The 20,829-nt window shown below is 55.4% G+C and overlaps 1 protein-coding gene across 1 annotated transcript in view; it reads right to left on the bottom strand.

Annotated features, from left to right (window-relative positions):
- The window catches only part of SLC26A9 (solute carrier family 26 member 9), a 28,200-nt gene extending 7,820 nt beyond the window's left edge, over window positions 1-20,380 (bottom strand). The window contains exons 1-16 of the mRNA XM_045456224.1: window positions 20,268-20,380; window positions 12,836-12,978; window positions 9,993-10,132; window positions 9,762-9,872; window positions 8,944-9,119; window positions 7,293-7,457; window positions 6,567-6,719; window positions 6,166-6,248; window positions 5,263-5,410; window positions 4,855-4,968; window positions 4,564-4,641; window positions 3,906-4,001; window positions 1,901-2,007; window positions 1,150-1,219; window positions 673-765; window positions 428-541 (exon numbers count right to left, since the gene is read on the bottom strand). Coding sequence (XP_045312180.1) covers window positions 428-541; window positions 673-765; window positions 1,150-1,219; window positions 1,901-2,007; window positions 3,906-4,001; window positions 4,564-4,641; window positions 4,855-4,968; window positions 5,263-5,410; window positions 6,166-6,248; window positions 6,567-6,719; window positions 7,293-7,457; window positions 8,944-9,119; window positions 9,762-9,872; window positions 9,993-10,132; window positions 12,836-12,960 — 1,773 coding nt within the window. The 5' untranslated portion in view covers window positions 12,961-12,978; window positions 20,268-20,380. The remainder of the gene's footprint in view (window positions 1-427; window positions 542-672; window positions 766-1,149; window positions 1,220-1,900; window positions 2,008-3,905; window positions 4,002-4,563; window positions 4,642-4,854; window positions 4,969-5,262; window positions 5,411-6,165; window positions 6,249-6,566; window positions 6,720-7,292; window positions 7,458-8,943; window positions 9,120-9,761; window positions 9,873-9,992; window positions 10,133-12,835; window positions 12,979-20,267) is intronic.
- Between the last annotated feature and the right edge of the window lie 449 nt (window positions 20,381-20,829).

Genomic DNA, 20,829 nt, shown 5'->3' with positions numbered 1-20,829 from the left:
CAGACGAAACTGGAGAACCTGTCCAAGAGAGGCACTGAAGCCTCGGCCCACTCTGCTCTGGGAGAAAGTGCTTCTGGAAACAATTGTGCTCCTTTTTATATTCGTCTGTGCCTGCCTGCTTCTCCCCACAACTTCCATACCCACGTCAAAACGGCTGGACACCCCATGAAATTCACTGCTGCCGCCCATTTGGGGTTGTTCAGAAGTCTATGGGCCATATCATATCTTAGCCAGGAAATGGGGAGGGGCCGTGGGAGTTCAGTAGTTACCCCCAGGAACTGGCATCCCCTCACCCAAGGAGAAGAAGATTCTGTGGCCACCAGGCAATGGCCACAGAGACGTTACGTCTTTGCCTCAAAGGGTGCTGGGAGGTGGGGCACCAAGGGGCAAGATCAGAGTGGGCAGGCTGTTCCTAGCTTCAGTTCACCTTGGTTTTCATAAACAGAGACTTCCTCTGCTGTGTGGGCATCATTCTCCCCTTCTCCTGCTTCCGGAGGTATTTTTGCTTGGCCAGCAGTACTTTCTGGGGGTCCACACCTGTCTGTAGGGAGAGAGCCAACAGCAGTTTGGACGTCCACCCTCTGTGGAGTGGCCTGCCCCCCAGTCCCCTTTCTCCCATCTTCTGGTTACTCACTGTTCAACCCTTCTGGTCGCCAGAGTTCTGAACCCTACCTTGGCAATGACCTTTTGCCTGAAGATCTCTGAATTGGCAAAGTAGAGAGGGGAGCAGTAAGTGACAATCTTAACCCCCTCAATTTCCTGGACCTGTAAACAGGGAGACTGAGCTCAGGTGGCAGAAATGCTGTTATTGGCTTTTTTTTTTTTTTTTACCTTTTTTTAAAAAAAATATTTATTTTGAGAGAGAGAGAGAGAGAAAGCATGTGCACATGCATGAGCAGGGGAGGGGCAGAGAGAGAGAGAGAGAGAGAGAGAGAGAGAGAGAGAGAGACAGACAATCCTAAGCAGGCTCTACGCTCAGGACAGAGCCCAACGTGGAACTTGATCTCATGAGTGGGAGATCATGACCTGAGCCAAAATTGACAGTCAGATGCTTAACTGATTGAGCCACCCAGGCACCCCTTAACCTTCTTTTATTTGGGGTGTGGGGGGTACGGCAAAAGAGGGAGGTCATAAGTTTGGATTACTCACCCTATTGTAGGTTTTGGGATTCACATAAATGTCAGTGTCCATGACCTGGGCCAAAGCATAGCCATTTCGACTAGATGAGAAAGGAGAAGAAAAACTTAAGAACATGCAAAAAACAAAAACACATAAGAGCGTGCTAATAGCAAATCGGCCTGGAAGGACGCTGGGGTGGGAGCTGGAGCAAAAGCAGGGTGGGGTGGGGGCCCTTCCTCATCCCTAGTGTCTGTTGTGTTGGTCTTTCCGCACCAGAGACACATGCCTGTTGGCCTATGGCTGGGCTGTAACTAGAGGGATGACAGGCCAGCCCTTGACATAGCTCCCAGCGTGGGGCTCAGCACGGAGAAAAGGTGTGGTACGCAAGTGACAAGCTTAGGTGGCGCTGAAGTCCCCGCTTCCTGGTTCTGAGTTCTCAAGAAGAGAAGACAGGGCTTCTCTAACATGGAGCATCTTCTTCCTGCCCTGGCTTCTTCCTCTGGTGCCCGTGGCCTGTACTCCCTAACCTTTCTATGGGAAGGACACGGCATCTGTCCTCTGGCCTGGTGTTCCCCTGGGGAGGGTCCCATCTGGTCTGGGGACCGGCATTGCCTTTGGACAGGCTCGGGGTCTTACCTTCCTGTTCTTCTCCTACTTCGTATGGCCCCCAGCCCTCCAAGCCCACGAGGGCTTCCTTCTGGGGCTTTCAGGATATGGCAGTCAGACAGCCCAGCCCGGGCCTGGGGCCCCACTGCTGTGTCGTGTGGGGGCTGTTACTTACAACTGAGTCTGGAAGACCACGACCAGGGCGGAGAAGGCGACACCCACGGCCACACCATAGGGAAGACTCAGAAAGAACGAGGAGAGGAAGCTCACCATCCAGACACACTGTGAGGAGAGAGATGTCAGAGCAGGCCTCGGGAGAAGGCTGCCTCTTTGGGGAGTCTTCCTGGAACAGCCAAGGCCGTTCCCTGTTTCCACAACCTCAGGCCGGCCCTCCCCTTGTCATGGCACCTTTGCGCCGTCTTATGTCTTGGTGCTCTGGTTACACCTGCACGTTTTGCCTGGATTGAGTGTGCCTAGCGATCGTGCTTGGTTTTTGATAGACAACCCCAGCCCACGCAGGGAGGCGGCATGGCGCACGTTGAGAGCATGAGGGTAACACACGCCTGGTTTCAAAGTTTCATTCTCTCGCTTCCCAGTTACGTGAGCCAAGTTGCCTGATCCACAAGAGGGCAATAATATTACCTGTTTCGTGAAGGGATTGAAAAGCTAAGGCAGCTAAGGATCCCAGCCCAGCGATGGGCACCTAGTGGTCACTCAACAAACATGAGCTCCCTCTCTCCACCCAACGGGAGGCTGTGTGTTTCCAACACAAGCTCAGTGATCTTCCTGGCCCGACGGTCTGGGGTCTGGCTGTGTGGGTGGGGGGCAGGATTGAATGCAGTTTTGATAGTTGACCCCTTGATGGTCCTTTATAGTCCTCCCAATTCCTCTAAAGAAAACGAACCTGCCCACACTCCCCTAGAGAACTGTGAAGATAAGGTGTGAGCCCAAGGCACAATGTAAATACCAGAGCCTATATTTGGTGGTGGGGGGGGGGGGATTGCTGGGATGGGATAAGAGCAGATCCTTGGGGTGGGAACTGGAACATCGTATACTCCCCTATCCTCGTCACTCACTCGGGGACTCAGATGAGCCACTCACTTCTCTGGCTTTAAGGATTTTCTTTGTGTCCCATGCGGGTAAACCTCTTTCCCCAGGAGACAGAGCCACCCAGAGGTTTGCAATCTAAGATTTGGGTTCCAATCCTGACTCTACCCCTTACTACCTCTGTGGCCTTTGGCAAGTTACTTAACCTCTCTGAGCCTTGGTTTCATCATCTTTTTAGAAAAGTTTTATTTATTTAAGTAATATCGACACCCAGCATGGGGCTTGACCCCATGACCCTGAGATTCAGAGTCGGCATGCTCTTCTGACTGAGCCAGCCAGACACCCTTTGTTTCATTGTCTTGCAAGGAGGTCAGTAAATCCTCTAATGGTGGAGCTTAAATGGGGTTTTTGTCAGTGTCGTCAATATATGGTAACCTTATTACTATTGTCTGATGCTAGGTGCACGGGGCCGGTGACTAATCATAACAACAGGTCATGTTTGCTGAGTGTTTTACAGTTACATGGTACTTACCCACGTGATCTCATGTAATCCTGAGAACCAGTGTATGATGAAGTCGTGACTGTCACCCCCATTAGAGATGAGGAAATAGAACTCCAGAGAAGTCTGGTAACTTGCTCAAGATCCTGGTCTGCTGGCTTTCTGTTCTAGTTTTTTGTTGTTGGTGGTGGTTTTTAAAGCTATTTCTTTTTGCTTTTTTTGGAACTACGAGTCATAAAAATAATCATAGCTAATTTTTTTTTTTATTGAACCCGGAATACGATTTAGATAACATGCCCCTTACTTGTATTATCTCCTTTCTTCTCATAAACAACCCTGGGGCGGGGGGTGGGGTAGAGTATAAGATACCCATTTCCCAGATGAGAAAGTCAAGACTCAGAGAAGTTAAGGGACTTCTAGGGACTTGCTAGTCTAGGGCCCACACAGAGCCAGTGAAGAGGTGCGTTAGGGCGTGAACCTAGGATGTGTCACTCCAACACTTGGGCTCTTAACAGCTGGCTAGGCTAATTAGGGAGCAGAACGGAGGGGTCACCGCCAGAAGAGCTGACGCGGCTGTGGGGCTGGAGGAAGGGGCAGGGCACGAAGGGGTACCCAGCGGCCACCCAATACCTACGCAGTCCAGCTTATTCTTCTTCCACAGGTAATAGGGGTCAGCGAGTTGCTTGAGGGAGTTCTTGAGGTTGACAGCTATCAGGGCTCCTAGCACGGACTGGGGAAACAGAACATTGTTCTTTCTCACCTGTGGTGGCCCCTCCTTCCTGCCCTGACTACAGACACCTGACCCTGGAGCCTGGCAGGACAGAGCTGCAGTTCCAGAACATCTCTGCCTGCAGAGCCCCCCAGATCTCTGCACTCAGTCTCGGGGCTGGAGAGGGCAGTGTAGGTGCTAGGCCATGGGGCCCTTCCTGGCCCGTCTCTGCCCCTCCCTTCCTCCCTCATCTCCAAACCATCCATGCCCAGGGCCTTCCTAGTCAGGCACTCATAAGCACTTGTAACCACTAACTGGGGTATCGATCCTGAGGTCAGAAGGCTGGAGATTACCACCAGCCCTGCGCTCGTGAGCTGCGTCACCACAGATCACAGAGACTTTCTCAGCCTCAGTTTCCCTCACTTGTAAAACGAAGATAGTAAAACCACGGTGTCTACAGGTTGTGACGAGGACAAAGTGTGACAGTGTCGGCACTTTATAGACTGTAAAGGGTTATGCAGCTCTTCGGGATTGTTCTTACTGGAGTCTCCGGCTGACCTCTGCTGTCCTGCTGCGCTCTTACCTTGGGGAGGGGGTATAGATAGGACCCCAGGACCAGCATGGTGATCATCACTACCAGGGACACACACAGGCTTGCCACCTATTCGGAGAAAGAGTTGGGAACAGGGTGTAAGTGTGGAATTCTCGCTCTCGATTGATTTCCAATAGCTCTCTTTGGTGGAGTGGAGACCGGTGAGGGGAGAGGAAGGTTGGGGAAGCAGCTGGCCTGGCTTTGCATGTGCCTTGGCTTCTCTGGGACAACTGTTTTGCTACCCTCTCCCCTCTTTCCCCACTCCCCTGCTACAGTGCTCACCTGGGATTTTCCTCCAGCTCCATCCACCGCCAGAGTGACAGAGAGGGCACAGCAAATGACATGGATTTTAAAGAAGGAGCCAAAGAAGTTGCTGCAGCCCAAGGCGATCATCTCCTGTGGGGGACAGGGGGAGGATTGGAAACAGGGGCAGCGGGGGGTGAGCAGCAGGTGTTGTCCAAACCTAGTCCTCCGTACAAGCTGGATCCTGGGCCTAGGACTTGAGAATGATCCTGCTGCTAGAAAGCCCTACACTCCTAGCCCAGCGGAAGCTGGCCTCCTGCGGCCAGAGCTCCTCCTCCTCACTGGTCGGCACCTCGCTCCCATCAGGTCGAGGAGCCCCACCGTATCTCTGGCCAGGCCTCTGTGGGACCCAGCGCCTCCTGCTTGGCCCTGCCCGCCTGGACCTACCTGGTTAGAATCCACGTCATAGCCGTGCTTGCTGGCCAGGGTCCGGCCCACGGCCAGGTTGATGACGTAGCCCACGATGGCCAGTGAGAAGGCCGTGCCTATCATGTCCTTCCACTGTGAAACCACAGGTGACACGGGAGTGGGGAACCTGCCGAGGAGCCAGAAAGGAGGCAGGGCCCAAGGGTGTGAGGGGAGGCATGGCGAGTCCTTCCTCAACCCACGGGGACCAGCGGGGCCCCAGTGTGCGCCAAGGTCTACATGAATTACCCCTTGTCGTCTGAGCCCTCAGTACAACACTGTGATGGCGGCAGCCATAACTCCCATTGACAAAGCAGCAACTTGGCTTGTCCAAGGGCACAGAGCCAGTAAGTGGTGGGGCCTCGTTTGCTCACGCCCAGTTTCTGGACTCTATGCTCACTAGTCCACAGACCCACAGCCGGCGCCCTCCCCTGCCCTCTTCCCACCCTCCTCCTCCAACCCTACAGCACAAGCCCCACCCTTTCCCACCACTGGGCCCAGCGTGGTGCCAGGCACGGAGTGGATGCTCACTGTTGATCCTAATAGCTTCTCTTCCCCATGAAAAGAACCAACACGGCAGAGCGAGGCAAGGAGCCGGAAAAGGGCTGATCAGAGAGTCTTTGTTCTGGCAGTGTCCACTGAGTGAGACTTTTGGGGGTGTGTGTGGCAGCTAAGACTCACTGTTTGTAACACGGCTGGCATTGGCTGGTTGTACGGCTGTCTTCCGTAATAAGTAATAGAAAACGAATTATATTCACATTTGGTGGGTGTCACAGAGTCGACAAGGCTCCTTCATGAGAGATTGTCTCATCCTGGCCTCTGAGCCCAGGCCTCCACAGGCAGGTGCTGGTAGGGGGGGCAGGCTTCCTGGCCACCCGGACTCACCCTTGTTGAATCTGTCCCACGATCTGCATGTGATACTTTTTGGGCATCTTACAGCCCCCGGAGATAGCTGTTGCCACCACCACCTGCAAAGCCCAAAATGGAGAATGGGGACTGGCAGAACAGGGGTCTCTCTCAAGCCTCCCTTTTCTCTGGGGACTCCAACTCCCACTCCCCTGCCTCCTCAAAGGGGAGCAACCCAAGGAGCAGGAAAAGCGGGAGCCATAGATGGGGGGATGGAATGGATTCACCCAACTTCCTGTTCTGCTGGCCCCGGCCGGCGGAGGAGGTGGGGAGGGTGGGGAAGGGTTCCCGTGGCTTTGGCTGGGGCTGGATTCCTTTCCTCATGGCCTCTCTAGCCTGGCCCCCCGCCCCCCCCCCCCAGCCCTGTGCAGGGTCCTTACCACAATCATCTCTGTAGGGATGGGGAAGCGGATCTTGTGCATGTAGCGAGCATTGAGCTCCTTCACCAGCACCAGGAAGACGCCACTGATGAGGGCGAAGATGAGCGAGGCGATGTTGGTGTGGGGGAGGTTTTTGCAAATGTCAATGAAGGTCTGGGGGAGACAGCATCATGCTCATGGGCTCCCACTTCCTCTTCCCCTACTATCCCCACCCTTGGAGGTCTAACCCGGCAGAAGGATGTCATCAATGTGAATGGGGGCACACCAAAGCAGAATCCAGACCTCGGTCATGAATAGTATCCCCTCTTCCACCTCCCTCTCCCAAAACGCATGCGGGGATCTCATGCCAGGATGGGAATGGTGATTCTCTTTCTCTAGAAAGAATTCAAGCTCAAGGAGGAAGGATGGAGCTTAGACACAAGGACGGACGGACCTCCCAGGCGGGGAGGGGTTGAGGCACTGTGTCAGGGAACTGATGGAGAGTAAACATCTCCTTTTCCGCAGGAATTCACCATAGAGAACCTCAGTGAGCCCGCAGGGTCCTGTGTTTGACCCTCCCTCCCAAAGTGGGAACCCCCTGGGAATCCTCTCTGAACAGTGGGCTAGCCAGACCCTTGCTTGAGGACGTCTTGTAAGGAGGAGCTCACGACCTCTTGAAACAGTAAACCCTGCTTCTGTGTCTGCCTGAGCCCCTCCCCATTTGCAGGGATGTGTGCCTAGACTCACAAAGACAATGGCCCCCGGGCCCGTGTAGGACGGGATGGTCAGTCCAAAGATGTACTTGAGCACCGAGATCAGGATCTGCAGGCCGGCTGCCGTCATGAAGCCCCGGACGAAGGACTCGGAGAGGTAGATGGCCACAAAGCCGAACTGCACGAAGCCCAGGCCCATCTGAGGGGAGAGAGGTGGGGGTGGGGGTGGGGAAGACCAAGAACGGCCCGCAGCTCCCCCGCGTGCCTGACCCAAACCCAGGCTGCAGCTCTGTGCAGCCGCCCTGGGCAAGTGAGCCCTTTGTGACCTTGTCTGGCCCTTTACGGTGCCAGCAGACCTCTAGTCTGGTTTGGGGCACAGGCCTCTTTGTCACATCATCTCTCTGGCTTTAGTTTTCTCATCTGCAAAATAACCCTGGTCCTCCCCCCATGCTTCGTCTCCACCCCGTTGCCTAACCCAGATCTTAGGAGTCATCCTCCCTCACCCCCATGTCAGGGCTCTCACCAAGCCTTTTAATGCTCCCGGCAAAACGTTCCTTAAGTCCACCCCATCTCGGTGGCCCTCCCCGTGGCCGCCTCCCTGGCCTAGGCGTTCGGCGGCCTTGCCCGGGCTTCTGCAAAGTCTCCTAACTTTGACTGTAATCCACCTCCTCACCTCTCTTTTCCGTGGCCTGAATGATCTTTATAAACTGCCAGTCAGACCCAAGGCCAGTGCAGGGGGGACAGACTTCAGGCTTCATTGTCTAGCCTCTGCCTACCTTTCTGGCCCCTTCTCGGGCCCATCCCCCAAAGGCCTCCTGCTGTCCAGCCGCACCAAAACGTCTTGCCTTGTCATTCCCAGTTCACACTCAAGCCTCAATGCTCTGGGGTGCATCCTTCTGCCCAGACTGTCCTCCCATGCCTCATTCATTTGGTTACTGGCCAAGCTCTGTTCATCCTTTAATATTCAGGTCAAATGTCATCTCCTCTCTGAGGCCAGGCCTTCCCTGACTCTCTCCTTGGTGCTCCCACCGCTATGGGAACATAGCTCTATTATGCTGCTTATCTCCCTGCCTACAAGTTTATCTGTTGACATGGTTACTTCCTCTGCTGGGCTGTGCGCTCCTGGAGAACTGGGCCTCTTCTTTACTTAGCTTTCCCCCCAAGGCCTAGGCCAGTTTCTGGCACAGCGACACAACCAAAAACGTTAACAGAAAGAATGAACGGATGGATGAGTGAAAGGTGTCCTCGGAGGTTGCTTCCTGCTCTTGTGTTCCATCACGCAGCGTTTCCCCTCGTAAAACCTAGCGGATTCCTTTGCAATTTGTGCAATTTATGTTGTGCGAGTGATGCTGTGGCTTGGGGCAGAAGAGGCTGGAGGAGGGATAAGGGATGTTAGAGAAACAGGAGGGCTGTGCTGGAGAGGAGAGAGAGCCCGTGAGCCTTCCAGACAGTCTAACTCGGGACAGTTTTACTGGGAGCAGAGACTGGTCTCATAGACCTGCTGGAGGCAGGTGAGGAGATACACCGGTTCCTCAAGGTCTTTTGTGGCCCTGGGAATGGGGGAGAGGGAGGAGGAAGGGCCCTGAATCCGCTTTAATGTCAAACTGGGGCTTTGAGGCAGGGGCAGGACAGAAAGATGCCCCCCTGAGGCCTCGCCCTTGACAAGGCCACGGCCGTCCCCTCACCTGGATGATGGCAGTCAGGCAGGCCAGGGTTGCTGACACGTGCAGCCTCTCAGCCTCCATGGCTGCCGTGTCCACGTAGCTCTTGTTGGTGGCGTTGTTGAAGACCCAGAATTTCGACTCTGGGGCCAGCTGCAGACAGATGTTACCCACCAGGATGCTGATAACGGCAAAGGTACCTGTGGTGCCCACCCAGCCGGCAGGAGTCAGAGGTTTGCACCACACCCAGGGACAACAGAAAGGGGCCCAGGAGGGAGTGCTTCCCGACCCCCGAGGAGATGGACCCCCACATCTCCCAGGCTCCTCTCCAGCAAGAAAACCAACACTCACATGTCACCACGATCTACGCTTTTCAAGATGCTTTCACCTCGACTGTTAAAATTGTTTCATTGGACACGTGAGGAAATGAGCTTGGAAATACAAGCGGTACCTGACCCAGAAACAGACCTTGTGACCAGGCCCTTTTTCTCGATGTCACTTAGCACCAGAGAGCTCCAAATATCCTTGCAGGGACCAGCCTGAGAGTAATCCCTCCCATCTCCTTGGCATTTTATGCACATAGTATCCCTTGTTCCACCAAGTCTTCCCCACGTGCCAGGGAGGGAGACAGAACAGGTAGTGCTAACCAAGCTCACGGAAGCTAAGTGGTTTCTTTAAGGTCACAGCGGACCTGGGACTGACGCTCACAGTGACGGTCCCTTCAGGACCGCCCAGCACCAGCTCTAGGAGAATGCAGATGGAAAACACCCAAAGTCCCTTTGCCACGTCCCCTGTCCTTGTGGTCCAGGTCACCTGGCCTGCTGAGAGGGGAGAGGCCTTACCTGGCACCATCTGGTGTATACCCCCCAGGAAGAAGTAGGTGAGGAGGGGGAAGAAGGAGGAGTAGAGGCCGTTGACTGCAGGAAGGTTGGCCAGCAGAGCAAATGCCATGCCTGCAGAGAACAGGAGATTGAAGGCTCGGGGGCACAGTTGGGGTATGGGGGTCACGGGGGACGGGGAGAGGAAGGGGGAGAGTAGCAGGCCAAGCCAACCTGGGGGACAGACCCCCTTACCTTGCGGGACCTGGATGGATCCACCGCTGAGTCCGCCCAGCAGGTCGGGGACGATGTAGTCTTTGATCTTGTACTTGGGGAGCCAGGAGAGCACGGGGAGCAGCCCAAACACTGCGGCTTTGATCTTGGCCGTGGAACATCTGGAGGGGAAGAGGGCAGGCTTCCAGTCGGCACTGCATGGTTTGGATACTCTGAGTTGGGGAGGGATATTATATATTCTGTTCCCGGTCATCCGTCATTCATTCATTCATTCACTCGTTCAGAATTCATTCACTCATTCAGCCCCCACACCATGCAGTAGGCCGGGGACACTGAGAAAAAAAGGCAGGGGCTTTCTTTGGAGAGCCATTCACACACTCTCGGTTTTAGCCGGGTGTCTGGAAACAGCTGCTCATTTGGGACATCCAGAAGACTCGGCATAAAGGCATGGATTTTGCGGCCACTTAGCCTTCCAAGCTGCCGAGTCCAGCCCCCCATCTCAGATGACCTTTCTCCGGTCTGACCAAACGCAGGCCCGGCACCCTTGTGCGGGCTCCTACAGCTTCGTGTGCACACTGGGTTAGAACTGCTTGCTTTTCATCTGTCGTTCTCACTGGAGAATAAACCCCACCGTGACCAAAAGTCTATCTCTCTGATTCATCTTTTGTACCTTGCACATTGCATTGGGCTGCTTAGTAAATATTTGCTGAATGAATGAATGAGTGAATTAGTGAAAGGACTGGCTGGTGTTGAAACTCGGCCTGAGTGGGGGCTGTTGCCATCTTTCTTAGCACTTCCCCCAAAGAAGGCTCCATTGTCCCTGCAGGGTGTGCCTCTGCTGACCGACCGTCCTTCATGTGTCATGACTCCAGTGCTGGAGTTCCTCCCACTGTTAATTCGCTGGGGGCGGAAGGAATGGGGGAGCTGTTTGTTGGCCAACGCAGGGTGGGGAAAGTTGATTCCTTCCCTGTTTGTTGAACACCTTGAGGTCTTTTCATAGAAACTCAGGAGCGGTAGGAACAAGGGCCTAAAAAACTCAGGGGTGACAGCTCATGGATTGATGACTGGAAGGGAGTGGGAGGCATTTGCTTTTCTTCTCCCAGTCGAGGGAACTCAAATACTCAAGGCACATTTGGTGACTCACTAGCCTGCTCTGATTAGGCCTCCTTTCCCGCCCGGCACCAATCCCTGCTCTTTGCTATTATTCAACAATAATTTCCCCAACACTTGGTTCCCTGGATGTCACCCAAGACTAAAAGCAACGCAGACAATGCTTTGTACCCTGTGGAGTCTGGACAGATTTTCTGTCCCAACCAATACTCTGTGGAAGGGCATCACCCTCGACATCTGAGTCCCCGGTCTCCTCTGGGGCGGGTGGGTGTGCCTCTTTCATCCTTGGTCAATAGCTCCAAGCATCTCTCCAGCTTTGTCATAAGGGAGCACCAGCGCTGCAGGAACTCTCTCAGGCTTGTTTGTGGCAAGGAAAACTGGACTCACATACAGAGAGCTGAGTAGGGGAAGACAAACAACCCCCTTGAGGGCGGTATCCGTCCAGCCTTATTTGCAGGCCTGTCGTACGCTGGGCAAGGCAATTGGAGGCCTGATAGAATAGCTGGAAACAGATGCCTATACAGAAGCTTCAGAGGCCAAGAGGGAAGTGGACAGAGGGATTAGCTTTCTAGCCATTCATTCATTCATTAAACAAATATTTATTGGAGCGCCTTCTGTGTCAGGCACTGCTTAAGGCTCAATGCCAGCCTCGTGGAAATTGTTAGTTCCCTACATCACTTTATAGTTTTAATCTATAGTCTTTTAGGACAACAGCAGATACCCTCGTCCCTCCAGCACAGCAACAAACCAGACTGAAACTGTTTGGTAACTAAGGTCGACAGAGCCCAGCTGTCCCGGGAGCCCAGCTGTCGGTAGGGTGTCTGGACACTGAACACCCAAGGCTTTGGCTGTGACCCAGCGGGAATGGAGCCTCCCGGGAGAAGTGGGGCTGGACCAGGGCTTTTGGTGAAGACTCAAGTGGGTGATTCCCCTGGTCCGAACCTGTTCCACCTGCACCTCCACTTCAGCATTGCCAGTGACCTCAATCCAGGTACCTGAATCAGCTGTTTCCCCAGGGGAGCGAGGAAGGGCAAGTTAGCCCACAGCCAGGACTGAGCAAGGTCTGCCAGAAGGGTAGGGAGGGGGAAGGTGAAGCTCACAGCCGCAGGTTCCTGGAGTATGGGCATAGATCACCTCCTGAAGCCCCTTCCTCGGAGGTGAGGTTTTACTCCCCACTAGCGCAGTCTCACAGATCTGAGAGTGAAGAGAGCCCGGGGGTCTGGCAGGACCACATCCTGGTAGGTATCCTTTAGGAGGGCCCAGGAATTTAGGGGCTGCCTTTGGGCATTTTCTGGATCAGGAAAAGGAAGGAACATCTAGGAGGGAAAGAGGACGAAGGGCATGGAGTGGTGGTGGCTTCAGATTTTTCGTGATCAGGAGGGAAGAGGACTTTAAGCAAGGCTCTGATGCTCCCTCTGCCCCATGTGGTAGCAGGCCCATCTAGAGCTCCCTTAAGAAACGAAGAGAGACTTGAGTGGACTGAGAATATGGCAAGACTTCATGCACGGGTTGGAGATGCCCTACAACTCTTCTGAGACTGTGGATGGTCCTTGCGGCTACTCCCCATCCTCCACAGGGTGGGTGTCAGTACCGGGGGGGTTGTAGGATCTTAAAGTCCGGGTTCCGAACCTCCCCTCCCCGAGACTTCCCCAAGCCCTGTCTTAGGGATGCTGGCACAGGAGCCATGCTCTGGTGCAGAAAGGATTTTGGTGGGGAGCAGAAGAAAGAGGTGTCTGGGCTCTGGGCCACGTTACCTGAAGGCATTGCGAAGTTTCTCTCCCAGTGGGTATGTCCGGTCCTTCTTCTCAAACTCATCATCAAAGAGGGTGAGAGAGTACGCGGCTCTGTCTACCACGTAGCGGGGCCTGGGCTGGCTCATGTCTGGGGCATTTACAAGCTTTGGGAGAGGCAGAGGAGGGGAAGATGAGGGGGCATCTCTCTCCAGTGCCAGCTCTGGCTTTCTCTCTCTAGTTCTGGCCACAGCAGGGTTTTATTCTGGTCTCTTCCCCGCCCCCATCCAGCAAGGTGCCTCCCTTCCCTCTTTCAGGTCTTTCCACCAGACTCACTTCTTCTGGTGGCCTTCCTTCCCAGGTACTGATGATGCACACACTTGCCCTGGCTGTTTTGCTTGGCGCCCAGCACGTGGCTGGCACGCCACACCTGTGACATCACCGTCACCCCCGCCGAGCACCGGGCAAAAAGGAGGCGGGAGTGCAAGGGCAGGAGTCACAACTGGATGTCAGCACATGGGTCCCATCCCCCGCCCCAACCCCCGCTGCCAGTGCCCCCACAAGCCCCTCTCCCTCCCCGGACCTCAGTTTTCCTGGCAGAAAGGCTCATGCTGTTCAGCCAGTCAGCTTGGAAGAAATAGAGAAAACAGCCTGCCCGGAGGCAGGGGGATGACTGAGGTGACCCCAGGAGGGCCCTTCTGGAAAGAGACAGCTAGGACTTTACCAACAGGTTTTCCCAGGGGGATAATGGTGTGTCTGGGGAAATCAGGATGGTCTGTACCGGCTGGCTCTCCCACGGCTTCCTGTGCCTGACCTTTCCCCCACCCTGTGTGCTGGTGTTTCTCTCCTCCTTGCTTTTTGCGCAACCTGGCTGATGTTCCAGGAGCTGCGCGGGGCAGAGCTGAGTGCCAGGGCCCCTGAGGCCCAGAGGAGCTCCCCGTGGGAGCCGTTCCCCCTCCCTCCTACAAGTACCGGTCCCTCTTCCTGTACCCTGCCCTTGGGAGCTGGGAGAACTCCCTAGGAGAACCTCTGAGGAAGAAGAAAGAAGAAAGAGGTGGGGCACGTTTGGAGGAAGGAGGTGGGCAGTGTGGGGTGGCTGTGGCCAGTTTGGCAAAAGATCTGAGCTGGAGTTGAAAGTGAGAAACCACACAGGGGGCTAGGCATGTCCCTCGGCTTCCCGCGGGAGAGCCTGGCTGCCTAGGGGTTATTGGAGGCCAGTGGGTTGGTTGATGCCTTTTGCGGAAGAGAACGTGGCAGAAAGATGGAAGGTACATTCACGAAGGGTCCAGAAACCTGGGTTTTAGTCCGGGCTTCAATGGTGGGGTGGAGCAGACCTCACCTCTGAGCCTCAGATTCCTGGCCAGTAAAATGGGAGAAACACATCCATCTCACAGGGTGGGTATGACCATGAGGTGAGATATGGGCAAGAAAGGGGTATGTGAAATGTACCCGAAATGAGGCAAATGGGAGTCGTTACTATCAATGAGATGGTACCCAAGGTGATGCAGGTTGGGCTGGGGAATTCAATTCACTTGGTCGCAGGACCCCGCGGTCCATCAGAACCTACGAGCGAGGGCCGGACGCCCCGCCAAATCACTGGGGTGATATCGGGCGGGGAGGGAGTTGGGGAAGGAATCCCCTCACGGTGCCTGTGCCCAGCCCCTTGCCTGGACACACTCAACAAATGCTTGTGGAATGAATCACTACACGGTGTTTTGGAGGAGACTTGGGCAGAAATGAGTAAAAGCGATGGCATGGGAGACATCTCAGTGAGAGAAGTGAGAGGCCGAGCGGCATAAGGAAAACAGCACATGCTTTAGAGCCAGAATGGCCTGGGTTCAAAGACTCAGTTTCTTCATCGGTAAATGGGGAAAGTAACGGTTCTGGGTGGTTGCCATGAGGATGTGGAATGAGACCGTGTGCATGAAGGGGCGGCCTTCCCAGGCACCTGGTAAGCGGTAATGGTGATGATTATTAAGGTAGGAGGCTGCTGCCTTCCTCTTAGGAGAGACTATTCAGAGGCCTTCAGTCCTTCACCCTCCAGTGAGGCAGGTGCCCCTGCTTCTCCTTCTCCTCCCTGCCCCCCCGCCCCTCCTTTCCGAGGGTTGCAAGGGTCTGGCTTTCGAGGTGGCTTCCCGGGTGGGCCCTTTTGGGAGCAATGAGTAGGGAGCATGATTGTCTAGAGGAGCCCAGAGGTCCAACTTGGCTTTAGAGAAAGACTTGCGGTTCGGAGGAAGGAGTCTGTCCCTGGCCACCGAACAGACTGCCCGCGAAGGAATAGCCGAGATGTTCAAGGGGAACCGAACCCAGAAGAGGGAGCCCCTGGGAAGAGGGGGCGATGGGAGATCTCGCTTCGTGCCCCTGGCAGGTGGCGGGTGGCCCTCAAAGCCCTTTCCCAGGCTGCTTTTTCAAAGGCTCTCAGTTCTAGTAGTGTGTCTGTGGGGACGAGGTCAACGTCTGATCCCACGGAACCCTGCTAACCCGGCACCCCCTCACTTCCTCATTTTCCCAGTGGGGATCTTCCTCCCTGTCACCCCGGCCACCCCCACATATGCCCTTTCTTTACCCCCTGCCAGCCTCCACATTCAGCTGTTCATCAAGCCCCATTGCTCTTTTCTTCCAGTGTCCCTCCTGTCCCCCACCCCCTCAGTTCTTATCTCACACCTGGACTATTACATTAGCCTTCTGACTGATTTTTCCCATCTCCAGCCTATACCCGCTAATCAGAAACCCTCAGCCTCCTCATTTCCAGGAGGATCAAGCCCAAACTCCTTATTTGGGTGTGTTTGTTCTTCTGCCATCTGGCCCCGTTTTGGGGGATTCGGTAGAGCTGTTGGCTGGGTCTCCTGGCACCATCCGGCACGCCAGACAGGCCGGGCTCAGGTTTACCCCTGGGCTCTGTCCACACTGTCCTCCTTACCTGTGATGCCCTGACTCATTCTGCCTCCCTAGACCTGCCCATCCTTAAGACCTGCTTAGGGCCCTCCTCCTCCCCTCCCCTCCCTCTCCTCTTTGCCTTGCCCTCGTCTACCTCCTTCTCCTCTTCTATGAAGCCTTTCCTGGCCACCCTGGCCTGGGATCTCTTTTTCTCCTCAGACCTCCTTTATTTGGGCCTCTCCAGCCCACACACCAATGTTGGCTTTGGCCACTCCTGGCTGTCGTTTCCCGGGAAGGGAGGGAGGCAAGGGGGCGACACTGGTGGAAATCCTTCTGGGAGGGGGTGACTCAGGATTGTTTCTGCCCCAGTGTCAGGCCTCCTACGGACGGGGACCGGATGCTGGGGGAATTCCCACCTATCCAGGCTAACCAAGGAGAAAAAGCTCCCTTGCTTTACTGGAATGCAAAATCTGTCCTTCCCCGTATGCTTTGCCCATTTCATTCTAGAAATAGGGTGTCGAAGAGGAGGAGGCTCTGGGAGCTTTCCCAATCTTGAGTGTGTGCCACACAAAAGAAGGTGAACCCAGCAGCCGGCTCAACTCAGGAAGTTTTGTCTAGAAGGGAACTTGAGCGCCAGGCTGGTCTAATCCTCTCGTCTTGTGGGTATGGAAGCTGAGTCTTAGAGAGAGGTGGTATGAGGATTTGAACGGGGCCTTAGGCTCTGTCTTAAGTGCTCCTCTTGGGCCCCAGTCCTCCTGCTCCTGCTCTCTGGGGGTTGTCCCCTGAGTGGCATCCAAAGCGCCCCTATCGCACCACCCTGGTGACCTTCTACTCCAGCCGATGAGCGAGACAAGACTTCTGAGTGCTGCTTCTCCCCTTGAGGGCTCTGCAGTGGTTCTGACCTCTCTTCTGGCCTTGGCTGCCTCAGGACAATGACAGACAGAGTGGCAAATCTGTAGCCACAGGAGCTGCCCCAGCGGCTGGTGAGGAGGTGCCCTGGGCACGCTTCCTAATTCCAAGAATAGGGTTGAGGTGGGGTGGGGCTTAGGAGGGGGGTTACTTCATCCCTGGCCAGTGCTGTAGGCTGAGGAGGAAAGGGGGATGGGAGAGGCCAGGTGGCGGGAGGCACCGCCTCTTTTAGACAGCTCTGGGGTTCTCAGAGAGTTAAGGGGCTCTCGGGGACCCCCAGACAGGGCTCCTGCAATGCTAGGTCAGGGGTGGGAAGATGAAAGAGGGAGCAAGAAAGGGAGAGAGGTGTAGAGGACGTGAGGACTTGATCCCTAGTTAAACAAACACAGCCCTACCGAGTGATGTCAGCATCGCTGAAAAAAGTCGAGTGCCCCATTGCCATAGGTGTGTGTCAACCAGCCCTGCCTCTCATCAAACAGTGTCAGCCCCTCTCCGCCTCCCATCCCCCACGGGAGCAGGGATAAACAGCAGGTGCCATGTGACAATATTGAGGAACAAAAGGGTGCCCCTGTCGCCTCCCGCTTTGTGGAGGGAAGGAGGGGCAGGTCCTGATTTACTGGAGAGACCTGGTTGGGGGGGTTGGGGAGGGCAGGAGTGGGGCTTGAGGGAAGTAGAGGGCCAGAAGGGAAGAGCATGCCCAGCGTAGGAGACGTGGGTGTGTGGACAGTTTCCAAGGCTTGGCAGGGAAATGGGGTCACATTTGGGGCAAGGGGGATCCAGGGTTCTTGCAGAGCTAAGGAGCCGGGGAGGGGGCAGGACAAAGGGGAGCTAGACTCTGTGTGTGGGGGCGGAGGGGTTATGGGCTGAGCAGACTTCCTCCCAGGCTCCTTCAGAGCCCCTCATAGAACCCTAATGCCCCCCTCCCGCCCCAGTGAGTTTGTGCAACAGAAAGCCCACAGGTATCTCTTCCCAGGCGTATCTCTGCCTAGGTCTGTCTCCATCAGCAGAATACTTTGGACAGAGATGGGCTCCAGCGTGGCACCCAAGTTAATGCATAGAGAGGCTCGGAGCGGTGCCTGGCCACGGTGAGCGCGCCACGGATTCTGACCGTGTTATTATTACCATTACTTTGGTTACTCCGGAGGATTCTCTTCCTTGCTCTGCAACCGCAGTCAGGTCACTCTGCCTTTCTTGGCCTTTCTTTTCCTATCCGCCTGCATACGTTCATCCAGTCCGCCCTCCCTCTTCCTGCCCTTGTCCCTCCGAAATTTCCCAGGACTGGTTAGAAGAGAAGCAGAGAATCTTTTTAGACGAGGGCAGACGCTCTCGGGAGCAGGTAAGAGCCATCTGTGGGGTTTTGGTTAGATCTGGAGGTGATCCTGTCATTGTGACCCAGGCTGACTTCCTCCTCAGCCCTGCTGTGTGTGTGTGTGTGTGTGTGTGTGTGTGTGTGTGTGTGTAAGGTGTGTGTGGGGGGGTTCTTTGATGGGCACATGTGCCAGGCACGGGAGCAGCCCCAGCACGGTCGACTCGCCCTGGCATTCTTATCACTTGTCCCTACCGGGGCGGTCGCTGTGTTCTGGGGAAAGGAAAGGTCACTTTGAGGTTTTCTCTTTGCTCTAGCTGCTGGTTCCTTCCCGCCTCATCCAAAGTGGGAGCCACAGGGCAAGAGCCATCTCTGAGCGGCTGGTGGCTGTGGCTGGGGATGGGAGGTGGGGACGGGAGAGGAGGGCTGCCCTCTCAGCTGGGAACTGCGTCCCTGGCAGGTGGAGGGAGGGTAGAGGTTGTAGGTCTCCCTGGCGTTTTATCAATATTCCTTTTATTCCTACTGCCCACGTGTTTCTTGGGCAAATTTCTCACCCCGTTTTCCCCCTGGTCTGGTTTCCTCATCAGTCACATGGAGAGAAGGATGCGATATCCCTGAGTTGTGTTCCCACGCTCTGGCAATTCTAGGGACTGGTACCCTTGCAGGGGAGAGATTCGTGGCTGTCACCCCCCTAATCCCCTCAGTATACCCGCTCTCTCCTCCTTCTCTGCTTTCCCTACTGGGGACAGCAGTTGGGCTGAGGGAATAGGCTCCAGCAAAAGGGATTGAGGTCAGACTTTGCAAAGCACTTTTCCGCAGTGAGCCCAGACCAAGGTCACGGGATCCCTGAAACAGACACTTAAAATAGGCTTAGTCTTACTTGGAAGCGGGCGAGCGGACAAGGAGACCAGTGAAGGGCCCTTCGGTCTGGTTCAAGGACTCCAGAGCTTGGTCAGCACCGAACTGGTATCTCCTTCCTTCAGGGAGCTGGCTGTGGTTATTCAGTTCAGATCAACACGTACTCACTCAACACCCACTACTTGTCAATCTCTAGGAAGACTCTGGACATTAGAAGGTAAAAAAAGAGTCCATCTCTGCCCCCAGGGTTTTTTACAAATGGGTATTTAGAACAGTCGCTGGAGTGTGGGAAGTGCTGGGAAGGCCAAGGTGGTGGAGGGGACATGTGTGTTAGTCTCCATGCTGCCCAAGGTGGGGGGGGGGGTTGCCAGGTTCTGAACACTAGGACCGTGGGGCTCTGGGTGTGGGGAGGGTGTGGGGGGACCATGGGGCTCTGGGTGTGAAAAGGAAGTGGGGGGACTGTGGGTCTCTGGGTGTGGGGAGGGAGTGGGAAGGACCGTGGGGGCTCTGGGAGAGCGTTGTCTCTGTGAGTGAAGCCATCCAGGGGCATGGCCCTCTCTTCATCTGCCCTACTTGGGGCACCATGCCACTCCTAGGGGCACACTCTTAACTCAGGTCTTCCTTCTGGTGGCTCAGATTCAACAGGGCCAAGTATAAGTGGGGGGTTCATGCTAGAAAGAGAAAAGATTGGCTGGAGACCTCACGGTCTGATTTTGAGGAATGGGGGCATTTTCTGAGGGTGACTTGGGACCCCTCAGAGCTTCAGGATGGGGGGGTTAGGAAGCTGGGAGCTGGGGGAGCTGGCCCAAACCACCGTCCTGACCAAAACCCTCTTGTGTGGAAGCTTTCACCTGGGAGCCACGTCCCCTGGGTCCTGTTCCCCCGGTCTGATGGACTGCTCCCTCGCTCGGTCTCTCCTAACCCTCCGTCTCCCTTCCTTCCGCCTCTTCCAACCCCTCAGGATTAAGAGATACAGGAGTGCAAGAGAGCATCTAAGGGGCAGAAGGAGAAGGAGACAGCCACACAGCAGGCTGGGGAGCCCAGCATTACGTGTTTTTTGCTTGCAAGACTTGAAAAGAGGGGAGACGTGCAGCCAGCAGCTTCAAAGGCTGGTCCCCCAAGGAAGGCCCAAGATGTTTGTTCTTTCCTTTGCAGAGGAAAGCAGCCCTTGCAAAACAGCCAGCCCTTTCTTTCACCTCACTCTGTTTTGGGGTCTGGCAGGCCTCCTCCACTAGATTCCATCCTGCAAGCTCCCCGCAGCCTCCTGCCCTGCAGCCGAGGTCCTTACACGGGAGTGAGGACCCCGCGGGCTCCTCAGATGTGAAGGGCTGGGGGCGGCTCTCAGACTCAGGGGCCGCAGCGTCTTTCCCACTCGTGCTCAGGTTGGCAGACAGCCCACCCCCGTGGCCGGTTGTCTCCTGTCGCTCCTCCTCTGGGTGCCCCCCGGTGCCCACCCTCTTCAAGGGATGACCCCCAGCCCCGTGGGGTGGGCTGGGTGGGGCTTACCGGTGAGTGAGCAGGGCCGGCTGGGCAGGGCTGCAGGTGTGTCTGGGGAGCAGGGAGCCGAAAGGTGTTCCGAGGTGTGCTAAAGGGCTCTGCTCAAATAATCCAGGGAGGCGTTTATAAATAACTTTACCTCAGGGCCACGGGGTGAGCCCCGGCTTCTGATTGGCTCCGAGGGGAAGTGGTTTTGAACACTACACCATAGCTAAGCCTGAGGAGATAGGAAAAGGAGATAAGGGGAAAAAGTTCCCAAATGAACAGCCCTTTTTTTGTTTTACCCGAGGAGCAGAGCTGCTTGATGGGAGCTTGGCACTTCCTAAATCCACCCCGAAGACAATAGGTCACATTCAGCGGGGCCCCTGGCCCACAGGCTCCCCCAAGGCAGCCAGCAGAGCCTGAGGAGGGGACAAGGCAGACCCCTCTCCGAGCCTGCTGTCCTGCTGCTTGTAGGGCTGGGGTCAAGCCAAAGAGCCTCTTGGACAATGGAACCCATTGAGGCCACCCGAGGGGTGGGGTCCCGGGGCTGCTTGCTTTGAAGGTTGGAGAGCTGGGCGTGCGTTGGAGG

The sequence above is a fragment of the Leopardus geoffroyi genome, chromosome C3, assembly GCF_018350155.1.
Source record: "Leopardus geoffroyi isolate Oge1 chromosome C3, O.geoffroyi_Oge1_pat1.0, whole genome shotgun sequence".
In the NCBI taxonomy this organism is placed as follows: Eukaryota; Metazoa; Chordata; class Mammalia; order Carnivora; family Felidae; genus Leopardus; species Leopardus geoffroyi.
This window is presented reverse-complemented; position numbering and strand designations above follow the sequence as displayed.